This window comes from Chiloscyllium plagiosum, unplaced genomic scaffold, assembly GCF_037043375.1.
Source record: "Chiloscyllium plagiosum isolate Xiang-an unplaced genomic scaffold, Cpla_swu_hap1 HiC_scaffold_2, whole genome shotgun sequence".
Taxonomy (NCBI): domain Eukaryota; kingdom Metazoa; phylum Chordata; class Chondrichthyes; order Orectolobiformes; family Hemiscylliidae; genus Chiloscyllium; species Chiloscyllium plagiosum.
In genome coordinates this window covers 153,168,386-153,181,418 of record NW_028270140.1, presented here as the reverse complement: position 1 = coordinate 153,181,418, position 13,033 = coordinate 153,168,386, and the positions used below count along the sequence as shown (strand labels likewise).

Below are 13,033 nucleotides of genomic sequence, written 5' to 3'. Positions count from 1 at the left end.
TGGCATCATCAGAAAAGATGCGCAGATACCGGGAAACTGAGAGAACAGAATAGAGTCTTTACAGGAAGCAGGGTGTGAGGCTGCATAGTCAAGATAACTGAGAGAGTCAGTGGGTTTATAGTGGATACTGGTGGCCAGCCTTTCCCCAGAAATGGATACAGAGATGTCGAGGAAGGGAAGGGAAGGGAGCAGTCAGGGATGGAAGGTGAGAGTGGGGTGGAAATTGGAAGTGGTTACATTTTTTCAATTCCAGATGAGAGAGGGAAGCAGCACTGATGATATCATCAATACACAGGGGAAAGAGTTGTGGGTGAGGGCCAGAGTAGGACTGCAACAAGGAATGTTCCACGTATCCCAGAACGAGACAGTCGTAACTGGGATCCATGCAGGTACCCATGGGCACCCTTTGACCTGAAGGAAGTGGGAAGACCTAAAGGAGAAGTTGTTTAAAGTGAGAATGATCTCAGCCAGGTGGAGGAGGGTGGTGGTGGATGGGGACGGTATTTTTTCCAGAAGGAAGTGGAGAGCCCTGAGGCCATCCTGATGGAGGATGGACATGTAAAGGGAGGAAGCTGGAGCCCACAAACAGGAAATTCTGAAACCGACGCAAAGTATCAGAGAAGTTGTGGATTGGACAAGAGGAGAAAAAAAATCGAGTCAAAGCAGGAAGGAATCAGTTTTGTTCGGACAGGTGCAGGCAGAAACAATGGGTTTGCCTGGGCAGTCCTGTTTGTGAGTTTTGGGAAGGAGGTAGATGCTGGCTGTGTGGGGCTGGGAGACTATCAGCTTGGAGGCACTGGGGGCAGATCACCAAATGAAATGAAAATAGTGACTGTTGTAGACACAATAATCTGGTGTCGAAGAGTGTGGTGCTGGAAAAGCACAGCCAGTCAGGCAGCGTCCGAGGAGCAGGACCATCGACATTTCGAGCATAAGGCCTTCATCTGGAATGAGGGGATGGCCCACGGGGGCTGAGAGATAAATGGGAGGCAGGTAGTGCTGGGGGGGTGGGGGGTAGTAGCTGAGAATGCAATAGGTTGATGAGATTGTGGGTGGAGCGGATAGGTGGGAAGGAACATGGACAGGTAGGGCAGATCAAGAGGGTGGTGACGAATTGGAAGGTTGGATCAGGGATAAGGTGGGGGGAGGGGAAATGAGGAAACTGGTGAAATCCACATACTTCATCCAGGTGTCAGGTGGTAAGAGTTTGGTGGTGGAGGAGGCCCAGGACCTGCATATCCTTGGAGGAGTGGGAGGGGGGCGTTAAAGTGTTTGGCTACGGGGCGGCGGGGTTGTTTCATTCATGTGTCGCAGAGATGTTCTCTGACGCATTCTGCAAGTAAGTGTTCTGTCTGCCCAGACCCTCTCCCCACCTTATCCCAGATCAGTTTCCTCATTTCCTGTCCCCTACCTTATCCCAGATCAATGTAGATTTCACCAATTTTCTCAATTCCCCTCCTCCCAGATCCAACCTTCCAACCTGGCACCACCCTCTTGATCTGTCCTACCTGTCTATCTTCCCTCCCACCTATGTGCTTCACCCTCCTCTCTGACCTATACCCTTCACCCCCAACTTCATCCACCTATTGCATTCTCAGCTGCCTTCCCCCCAGCCCCACCCCCTCCCATTTATCTCTCAGTCCCCTTGAGCCACCCCTCAATCTTGATGATGGTCTTATGCTCGAGAAACGTTGATTCTCCAGCTCCTCAGATTCTGCCTGACCTGCTGTGCTTTTCAAGCAACACACCCTTCATCTGCAGTTCTGACTTTCCTGCACAATAACCTAGTGTTCCAATGTGGAGTCATGGTCGAGGGCCAGATAGGAGGAGGATCTGAGAGGTGGCACACAGCCTCAGCTATGTAGAGGTCAGTGTGCCAGACAACAACAGCACCACCCTTAAAAGCTGGCTCGGTTACAAAGTCAGGGTTGGATCTGAGATCCATGGAGTACAGCCAGTTCAGAGGGAGATAGGTTTGAATGCGTGAGGTGTGGTGGGGGGGCAGTGGGAGACTGGGTGCAGAGAAATTAAGGCCACCAATGTCACATTGGCAGCTCTTGATGAACAGGTGGAGTGCAGGTAAAAGGCCAGAGGGAGAGATCCAGGTGGAAGGAGCGTGTGGAGGTGGGTGAAGGAGTCTGTGGGACAGACAGAGGTCTCTTATGAAAAGAAATGGGCATGGAGGCAAAGGCAACGGAAAAAGAGTTCAACATCATGTCATGTAAAGCAATGTAGAATTCCAAACACAAACAGATCAGCCATGAACATATTGAATTGTGGAATAGATTAAAGGGGCTGAAGGGGCTTCTTTTGCTCCTATTCCCTATGTAGCAGTATAAATCTTTCCTGTCAAGGAGATTTTCCTGAGTCAGTTTTAACAAAAAAGGAATGACAGAACTTGCACTGGAGTTGCACTCCAGGATATTTCAAAGTGCTTAAAGCCAGTTTATACACAGCAGGATCTCACCAACAGCAATGTGATGATGACCCTGTAATGCTTTTAATGTGGTGTTAACCAAGGGCTAAATATAAACCAAGGACGTCACGTGATGAAGGGGTTTCTTTCCAAACTTGTGATTTCAAATAACCTAGTGTTGTAGGAGTTCTGACCTTGTCCTGCCCAGTCCAACACCAGCACCCCCACATCAAGGGCTAAATATTGACCAGGACACTGAGGAGAACCTTCCTGCTCTTCCTCAAACAATGTGAGGAAATCATTCATCCCAAACCTGAGAAGGCAACTATGATCATGGAAGAGGTGGTTACCTCCGTGACAGCACAATGTTTTCTCGGTGCTGACTCAATGGCACGGGATTTTGTTAAAATTGGTTTGACCAGCTCATTTACCAGTGACTCAAGAAGGTAGCTCACCACCACCTTCTTAGGGCATGTAGTGACGGGTAATAAATGCTGACCCACGAGTGAATTTAAAAAAATGTAACTGCCCACCTTCAGTTGCCCCTTGAGAAGGTGGTGGTGAGCTACCTTCTTGAGTCACTGGTAAATGGTTAACACAGCTGAGCTGGTCAAACCAATTTCAACAAAATCCCGTGCCATTGAGTCAGCACTGAGAAAACATTGTGCTGTCACGGAGGGTAACCACCTCTTCCCTGATCCCAGTTGTCTTCTCAGGTTTGGGATGAATGATTTCCTAACACTGTTTTGCGGAAGAGCAGGAAGGTTCTCCTCAGTGTCCCGGTCAATATTTAGCCCTTGATGTGGGGGTGCTGGTGTTGGACTGGGCAGAACTTAAAAATGTGTTGCTGGAAAAGCGCAGCAGGTCAGGCAGCATCAAAGGAGAAGGAGAATCGACGTTTCGGGCATAAGCCCTTCTCCTTCTCTTTTGATGCTGCCTGACCTGCTGTGCTTTTCCAGCAACACATTTTTAAGCTCTGATCCCCAGCATCTGCAGTCCTCACTTTCTCCTAGTTGGACTGGGCAGGACAAGGTCAGAAATCCAGCAACACCAGGTTATAGTCCAACAGGTCTATTTGAAATCACAAGCTTTCAGAACAATACCCCATTCATCAGGTGATGTCCATGATTTATATTTAGCTACAGTCCATGTGCTGTATGGAGACCCACTATACCTTTAGGGAGGGAATTCCAAGCACAGAGCTATAATTCCCACTAACATGAACCATCTCATGAACCCCCTTTGCTTTAAAATGCTTATCAAATGATAGGGCTGCTCTCTCATTAGCAAGAGAGCTGACTGGGGACGGTTCAACCAGAGGGTCACCATGTCTCAGGCAAGAAGAAAGTTTGAGAAGGTGAGTCATTCATGGTAACCTCAGCCGGTGTTGGAATTGAACCCGCACTGATGGTATCATTCTGTGTCGTAACTGTCCTGACTGAGCAAACTGAGTCCCACCTTTGATATACATGGTGGAGGGGGTGATGAGGATTTGGTGGACAGGACGGCCCACTGTGCATTTTGTAATTGAACTCTGACCTGATGGTTGCGGTTCCTGAGCCACAGTCGAAGCGAAACTCCACGTATCTGGCCACCAAGTTGAGGGAGATGAAGTCTTTACTGGAGGTGTCGTGACTGTAGAGGATGACCCCATTGGCAGTCTCAGGGCGGAAGGTGATCTGGAATTCCATGAAGGAGAGGTAATACTGGGGCTCCATTGGCCAAGGCAGGCCAGCGTAGGACATTCTTGAAGCATTGAATTGTGGGACCACCAGCGTGAAAGCTAGGCCACAAAGTCATTGGAAACACAAAGAGCAGAGGTTTGAGTTATAAATTGTAAAGTTCTTGAATCAGAAACAGATATATAATCTGAACAGATATATATTCTGAATTTTGGAATGATCTTAATTCATCGATGGTATGTGGGTGTTGCCCACATTTGTTGCCCAACCCTAATTGCTCTTGCACTAAATGGTTGCCAGAACAATTTCAGATGGCAATTTCCAAGTCAGCCACATTGCTGTGGGTCTGGAGTCACATGCTGGCTAGACCAGGTAAGGATGGCAGTTTCCTTCCCAAGATGATATTAATGAGCAGGATGGGTTTTTATAACACTTAAACATTGCTAAAAGGAGACACGAAGGTGAAGCTTTTTACCTTGTGCTCATCAGGGCTGGTTTCAGGTCCACATTAAGCTTCAACCTCATTCCCCATAAACCTACACACAATAGACACACATACACACTTACTGATACTCTCTCACACACACACACATATACTGACACACAAAGACACTGACCCACAGACACACATACATGCAGACAAACTTACTGACACATGCACAGACTCATAGAAACACTCACTGATATACACACATATAGACAGACACAAGCACTCACTGACACACATACCAACAGACTCACTCCCTGATACATACACATATAGATAGACACAAGCATTCACTGACACACATACTCACAGACACACTCACTGATACATACACATACATAGACACACGAGCACACTCACAGACCCACTCACTGACCCCCTCCACACACACACAAACATGTGCGCACTCACTGACATACATATGCAGATAGAGTCACTGACACACACACACACACATATTCACTGACTGACACATGGACTCACTGATACACATATTGACCCATAGACGCACTCACTGACACACATCTGCACACACTCACTGACGCATACCCACACACTCGATGACACACTCACTGACATAGATTAACCAACACATTCACTCACAGCCACTGACACACATTCGTTGATATTGTCACACTGACACACACTCACTTGCACACTCAGATTCACACACAGACTCATCAACAATACCAACCAGCATGACGTATGGAGGGAGATGCTGGGTGGGGAACACATACCTTCCTCGCAATGCTTCCCTCGGAAACCCTTGGGACACAGACACAGATAAGAGTCAGCTCTGTGGGGGACACAGCTCCCACTGTTGATGCAGGAGACCCTATTGCACAATCCAGCGCTGCACTCCCCTAGGTAAATGCAAACACTGATTTCAGGAGATTGGAAGAGGTTCCGGTGAAGGCAGGAGGACAGAGGGGACACTGTGTGAGGTTTGGATAAGCAGTAACCTCAGGGGAGTCCTCTGCAAGTAAAGTAACCATGATGATGGAGATTTACAGGATTGGCATTGTATCTGAGCTGGACCAGTAAGATCTCTGGAAAGTCCGGAAATGATCCTGGAGAATCCCACAGAACAATAAGTAAAGTAAGGCCTGACAATAGGATTACCAACTGTACTGGATTCATTCCTGGAGATTTGGTCACATGACATACCCCAATGCCTCCTCCCCCAACACAAAGTCACCTGATGCAGATACATTGTCCCTCCGTCCAGTTAGAAGACAAACAAAATTTGAACACATTGGGCTGGTTCTTAACCCTTTCTCATCCTGCCATCTTGCTGACCTTACATGGAGAACTCCTCTGCTCACCTTTAGCTCTCACCTCCATCCGAGAGGACAGCTAGGGGCTCGGCTTAACATCTCATCCAGAAACCCGTTCCTCTGGCAGAGTGGCACTCCTCCAGCACTAACAAGTGAAATGTCAGCCTGGATTTTCTGTGCTTCAGATCTGAAGTTTGAGCAAATGATCTTCGGACCCAGCCACTACACGAGATACTACAGGAATGGACAAGACCCATTTCCCATGGAGTGATTCCACAGTCAAATACACCTCCCCCCCTTCCTCATAACATCTGCAAAGATTTGCCTGAGGAGATATTATGGGATCTACCTGTGTGCAATTATCTGGGGCGGGGGGGGGGGGTGGGGGGGGGGGGTGAGGATCACCCCTTGACTAAACTCCTGCAATTGTCTTCTGAAGTTTAATTTATTAATACTTGTTAAATTTGCTACAAAGTCAGTGGAAAAAGATATGGCAGCTGGAGTATAATGTGGTAAAATGTGAGGGTGTCCGTTCAGCAGATAGAATAGAAAAGCAGAATATTACTTAAGTGCAGAGACTGAAGAATTCTGTGGTGCAGAGAGATCTGGGTGACGTTGGGCAAAGCATGCAAAGTTAGCATTCAGGTACAGCAAATAAGGAGGAAGGCAAAGGGCAAGTTGGACTTTATCAAAGGGGAGATTTGAGTTGTCTTGCTGCAATTGTACAGGTCATTATTAAGACTACACCCCAGGGTACTGATCTCTTTAATTCGGGAGGAATATACTTAACTGTGGACGTTGTTCAGTAGACTAATTCCTGAAGGGGGTTATTTAATGAGATGAGTATTTTGGGTTTGTACTCATCACAGTTTAGAGGAATGAGAGGTGACTTTACTGAAATGTGTAAGGTTTGTCAGAATGTGACAGGCTAGATGCAGAAAGATTGTTTCTCCTTGCGGGAGAGTCGAGGGCCAGAGGGCATCATCTCAGATTTACACTATTAACAGAAATGAGGGGGAATTTCTTCTCTCAGAGGATAGTAAAACTTTACCACAGAAGGCTGTAGAGGTTTGGTCATTAAGTATATCTAAGACTGAGGTAGACAGATTTTTAATCTGTAAGGGAATCAAGGGTTATGGGGTAAAGGCAATAAAGCGGAGTTGAGGATTATCAGATGGGCATGACAGGGCAAACTTGATGGGCTGAATAGCCTACCTCAACTCTATGTCTGATAGTCTTATGGGAGGATGCTGTGATTATGTTTCCTCTCATGGAGGATTCTAGGAATTCGGACCCCACAGTTTCAGAAGAAGAGATTTAGGACTCACATGAGGAGGAATTAATTCTGTTAGATGTTCATTAATCTGATATTCTAATTTGTCTGACTGAATACATTCAAGGCTAAACTTTCTAATGATTGACAGGGAAATCTAAGGTGATGGGAGCAGACGGGAAGTGGCGTTCAGACTACGACCGCATGAGCCTGATCTCAGCAAATTTCTGAAGAGGCTCAAGGAATTCTCATTCTTACACTGCAATGCCAGGACCCGATTAGAGTCTGAACCCTCCTGCAGAAAAGAAAAAGCATTCGATTCAAGATCAGGACGATGGGAGGGGCTTTTCATGTTCATGGAAGTAAAACTGATGTGCTGGCTGAGCCACCATTTATTACCCACCCCTAAGCTGCTCCTTGAGAAGGTAGTGGTGAGCTGCCTTCTTGGACCGCTGTCCATGTGCTGTAGGTAGATCCAAAATGCCCTTAGGAAGGGAATTCCAGCATTTTGACCTAGCGACACACAGAGAATTGTGAATGCATGGAATGTGTTGCCAGCGGTGGTGGTGGAAGCAGAGTCATTCGGGACATTTAAGCGACTGCTGGACTTGCACACGGACAGCAGTGAATTGAGGGGTGAGTAGGTTGTTATTTTATTTAACATTAGAATTAATCCTCGGCACAACATCGTGGGCCAAAGGGCCTATTCTGTGCTGTACTTTTCTATGTTCTATGTTCTATAACACTGAAGGAATGATGAGATTCAACCCTATAGATAGTGAGAAACTATTTTCTCTGATGAGAGAACAGTGGAACAGTCCAGAGTAAGGCGGCAATCTTAAAACTGAATTATGTCCATTCAAAGCTGGAAGGGCTGAATGGCCTGATCGTCCTCCTATGTCTGGGATGATGTAAGACCTTCCAAGGACATTGCCGGTGCAAGCACAATGGACCGAATGGCTCCCTTTTGTGCCATAACACTTCTGTGATTTTGCCAAAAACTTTTCCCTTATCACTGTGGCTGATGGCGATTCCAGGAGGTTTGTTAACACAGCTCAACTGATACTGAGTCACCCAGCCCAGAGCATCCAGCCTCTCTCCCAGCACCACCCACACGTACCAACATCAGCCCCGCTGACCGCTCGGCCTGTGGGCCAGCCTTGCATGTTGATCCGTCTGCCGTTAATGACCAGTGACTGGACGCAGCCTCGGAATCCCCGATTGGTCCCTGCCACCTTGGCCAACCAATAGGCACTTGGTGCACCGCCAAGGTACAATGGTGACCGGAACGTGATCTTAGTGTAGTGTCCCTGCGAGGAACAGCAAAGCCCAGAGTGAGGTGCTGCATCCCACTGGGCCCTATGTAACATGCAAACCTGCCAATCCCAGTAACAGCAATCTCCTCCCACCCCCTTCTTCTCTCTATCAATTCCTTTTCCTGTTCTCCATTCCAATCCTCAGTTAAAACCATTACACCCTAATGATTCTAACCACTTCCCTTTCCCCTCACTTTCTGTTCTCTCCCCCACTCTTTTTCCCTCACCTCTCCCCTTTCTCCTCTTTCCCTTCTGTGTTACCTCTCTTCCTCTACCTCGCCCCTTCTACTTCTCCCCTTTCTTTATCTTCCTCACTCACTCCCTGCTCTATACTCTCCTGTACTCTCAATGAGAATATTTTGCCTATATTCTCAATCTCTCACTCTCTCTGACCCTCCTCTCTATCTTTCTATCGTTCCCTCTCGCCCTGTTCCCCTTCTCTTGCCCTCTACTCCTTCTATTCTCCCCTCCTGATCTCCCACCCTCCTAATTTCATCTTCTCTCCTACATTAATCCCCATGCCATCCCTCCATCTCTCCCTCCTGACTCCTTTTACACGTCTCCTTCACACTCTTCAATCCCTACCCATCACCCTTCTCTCCCCACTCCCTCTTGAACCTCATCCTTGTCCCTTTGCTCAATAACTCATCCCCTTCCTCTCCCTCTCTGCCCATCCTCATTCATAATGACCCTCTTTCCCTCAATCCCCTTTCCTGTCCTCCATTTTCCCCAACTCTACTTTGCTGTCTCTCTTTTCTCTTGCTCTCTTGCCTCCATTCCCATCCCTCCCGTCCTCTTTCCCCTCCCCCACCATCCCCCTTCCAGTCCCTCCACCACCTGCCCCTACGTTTAGGTGCAGGAGGTTACCTTGGATTTGCCAGTGACTGGGGTGTCATTGTCCAGGCGTAACCAGCCATTGACACCATGCCTGTAGATAGTGGCTGTGTGCCAATGCCCAGCCTGTACCCTGCTCTCACTGACCAAGGCTGCAGCCCCTGTGCCACAATTAAACCTGTTAGGAAACAAAAGAAAGATATGCATTGACATAGCATCTTTCATAATCCCAATGTGCAACCAGCCATAAACTCAGGAGCCGTGTAAAGGGTGGATGTCCATGTAAATGCGGGGGCTGTGCAAACTCAGGGGATATATAATTACGGGACGGCATTGTGCAAATGCAGGGGTTTTGTGAACGCAAGAGTTCTGTAAATGCAGAGATAGTCTATATATAGGAGTTATGAAAATGCAGGGGACTGTTAAATGCAATGGACTGTGTAAATGTGGGGTGGAAATGGAAACAAGGGTCTGTGTAAATGTAAAAGTGATAGAAGTGTATGGATCTGTACAAGTTCAAAAGCTATGTAAACTCAGTGGAATGCATTAACATAGAATGATGTGTAAATGCAGGGAGCTGTATAAATGCAGGGAGTTGTGTAAATGCAGAAAGCTGTGTAAACTCTGGATTGCATAAACATTGAATGCTGTGTAAACGCAGGGAACTGTGTAAACGCAGGGAGCTGTGTAAATGCAGGGCAGCTTTCTCAGTAGTATTTTCAAAGGAAAAGTCTGACCTGAAGTGGAGGCGTCGACGAATGATTGCGAGAGACAGAAAGTCTCCGTGGCCATTCTCTGTCTCTCCGCAGTACAACAGCAAACCATCGTCGAGATCAGTCTGCACGAGTTCGACAAGGTAATGAATGAACATCAGGAGACAGGGTAAAGAGAATATAGATATAGTGTGAGAATTAGGACCAGACTGTTCAGGAGAGATATTAGGAAGTATTTCTGCAATAAGAGGTGGTAGAGATTTGGAACTCTCTTTCACAAATAGCAATGGATGTTGGATCAGTTGTTAACTTTAAATCTGGGATAGATAAACTTTTGTTAAGCGAAAGTATTAAGGGATATGGACTAAAGTCAGGTAAACAGAGTAAGGCCACAGAGTAAGGTCTTATGATCATTGAATAGTGAAACAGTCCCGAGAAGCTGAATGGCCTCCTCCTATGTGGATAATCAACTAAAAAAAAATTAAATAATTGATCTACCAAGTCAGGTTTCACTCAGATCTGAATTGTCAGTACTGTTTTAAAATCAGCTGGAATCATGACATTCATTAAAAGGAAGCAAACAGAAAGTAGGAAGAAACAACAAATTCTCAAGTCGGTAGGCTGGGGCTTGTGGGGATCCAAGCTTGAGCCCCAGATATTCACAGTCTATATCAATACTTTAGGTATCGGAACTAAATGTAATATTTCCAAGTTTACACAATAGTAAAATACTTGAAACTGCCTCTTTATTGACACACTCATGGATCTATTGCAATTTTTTTCTGCAGATCTTTTTTGCACAGTTAGACTCACCTTAAACTCAATGGTTATCTGAAATTTCTGGTAGGAATTCCTGAGAGGTTCAAAGGTGAGGTAGGAGTAACCATAGAACTTTGGGAACTGAACAGTGATATCTGAGAGGGGTGAAAGGAGTGAAAATGTGTCAGTCACATCAACAACAGTGCACAGAGTCCAGCCAAAGGCTCTTAATCACTTCACTTCATTTCGCCTTGTTACTGTCTAGGTGAGGCAGCAAGTTGTCAAAACCCTGGACATCAGAGAAAGTGACTAGATCAGAAGTGACTGGTTCAGATTGGACACAGCAGATTTTTGAAAGAAATTCATTTATGGGATTTGGGCATCACTGGCTGAGCCAGCATTTATTGCCTGTCCTTAGGTGCCCCTTGAAAAGGTTGTAGGTGTTGCCTTCTTTAACCGCTACAGTCCATGTGCTGTAGGTGGATCCACAACGCCTTTAGGGAGGGAGTTTCATGATTTTGACCAAGCAACACTTAAGCACTTTTTCCAAGTCAGGATGGTGAGTGGAGGGGAACTTGTTGGCAGTGGTGTTCTCATGTATCTGCTACCCTTGGCCTTTTAGATGAAAGTGCTTTTAGGTTTGGAAGGTGCTTTGGTGCTAAGGATGTATTTCTGCAGTGCATCTTGTAGATGCTGCTTCTGAGCATCGGTGGGGATGAGAATGGATGTGATTCCTATCAAGAGGCTACTTTGCCCTGGATAATGTCAAGCTCCTTCAGTGTGAAATGAAGAGATGACTGTGCAAATGAGGAGTTCTAGAGATGTTAAATATTTCTGATTGGAGAGTCATGTCACTGGAATTTTTTAACCACTGATACCCAAGAACACATTCACTGCAAATGAAGGAATATGTGCAGGACCCTTGCACCATTTTTTGAATTTACAGGGATCCTGAGGAACATGTGGCCCCTCCCATTGATTTCTGCTTAGCAATACCTCAACCAATCAGTACTCTTTTCTCCTAGAGTATAAATTGTTGCGGTTCTTTGAAATATGACATTCTTGTGTCCTGATATGTGCAAGATGAAAAGCTTTGGAAATTTGTCTCTCTGTTCTGGAAGGTTCATGTTCTGTTTGACCAAAATCCAAGTTCACAGTTAGTACCCAATGAGTTAGAATAGGGGACACTCTAGTGAGTTCAAAGTTTGTGCGAAGATTTGTAGCTCGGGTGCTCGTTGTTGTGGTTCTGTGCGCCGAGCTGGAAGTTTTTGTTGCAAACGTTTCATCCCCTGGCTAGGCGACATCATCAGTGCTTGGGAGCCTCCTGCGAAGCGCTTCTTTGATGTTTCCTCCAGTGTTTATAGTGTAGTGGTCTGTCCCTGCCGCTTCCAGTTGTCAGTTTCAGCTGTCCGCTGTAGTGGTTGGTATATTGGGTCCAGGTCGATGTGTTTGTTGATGGAGTTTGTGGATGAATGCCATGCCTCTAGGAATTCCCTGGCTGTTCTCTGTCTGGCTTGCCCTATGATAGTAGTGTTGTCCCAGTCGAATTCATGTTGCTTGTTGTCTGCGTGTGTGGCTACTAAGGATAGCTGGTCGTGTCGTTTCGTGGCTAGTTGATGTTCATGTATGCGGATTGTTAGCTGTCTTCCTGTTTGTCCTATATAGTCTTTTGTGCAGTCCTTGCATGGTATTTTGTACACTACATTAGTTTTGCTCATGTTGGGTATCGGGTCCTTCGTTCTGGTGAGTTGTTGTCTGAGCGTGGCTGTTGGTTTGTGTGCCGTTATGAGTCCTAGGGGTCGCAGTAGTCTAGCTGTCACTTCTGAGATGCTCCTGATGTTCTCTTAGGCATCTGTTGATGAAGTTGCGTGGGTATCCATTTTTGGCGAATACCTTGTATAGGTGTTCCTCTTCTTCTTTTTGCAGTTCTGGTGTACTGCAGTGTGTTGTGGCCCTTTTGAATAGTGTCCTGATGCAGCTTCGTTTGTGTGTGTTGGGGTGGTTATTTTCATAGTTTAGGACTTGGTCTGTATGTGTGGCTTTCCTGTATACCCTTGTAGTGAATTCTCCGTTCGGTGTTCTCTGTACCATCACGTCTAGGAATGGGAGTTGGCTATCCTTTTCTTCTTCTCTCGTGAATCGGATTCCTGTGAGTGTGGCGTTGATGATCCGGTGTGTTCTTTCTATTTCCATGTTTTTAATTATTACAAACGTGTCATCGACATATCTGACCCAGAGTTTGGGTTGAATTTGTGGTAGGACTGTTTGTTCTAACC

General features: G+C 46.3%; 1 protein-coding gene across 7 annotated transcripts in view; it reads right to left on the bottom strand.

Annotated features, from left to right (window-relative positions):
• egflam (EGF-like, fibronectin type III and laminin G domains) overlaps nt 1–13,033 on the bottom strand; it is a 117,251-nt gene that overhangs the window by 35,014 nt on the left and 69,204 nt on the right. For 6 of the 7 annotated variants that reach the window (XM_043703207.2, XM_043703225.2, XM_043703216.2 and 3 more), the window contains 6 exons: nt 10,812–10,912; nt 10,023–10,123; nt 9,319–9,463; nt 8,256–8,445; nt 5,323–5,448; nt 3,956–4,199 (listed from right to left, as the gene is read on the bottom strand). In XM_043703207.2, the coding sequence (XP_043559142.2) occupies nt 3,956–4,199; nt 5,323–5,448; nt 8,256–8,445; nt 9,319–9,463; nt 10,023–10,123; nt 10,812–10,912 (907 nt within the window). The remainder of the gene's footprint in view (nt 1–3,955; nt 4,200–5,322; nt 5,449–8,255; nt 8,446–9,318; nt 9,464–10,022; nt 10,124–10,811; nt 10,913–13,033) is intronic. The other variant, XM_087974977.1, reaches the window with a different exon arrangement.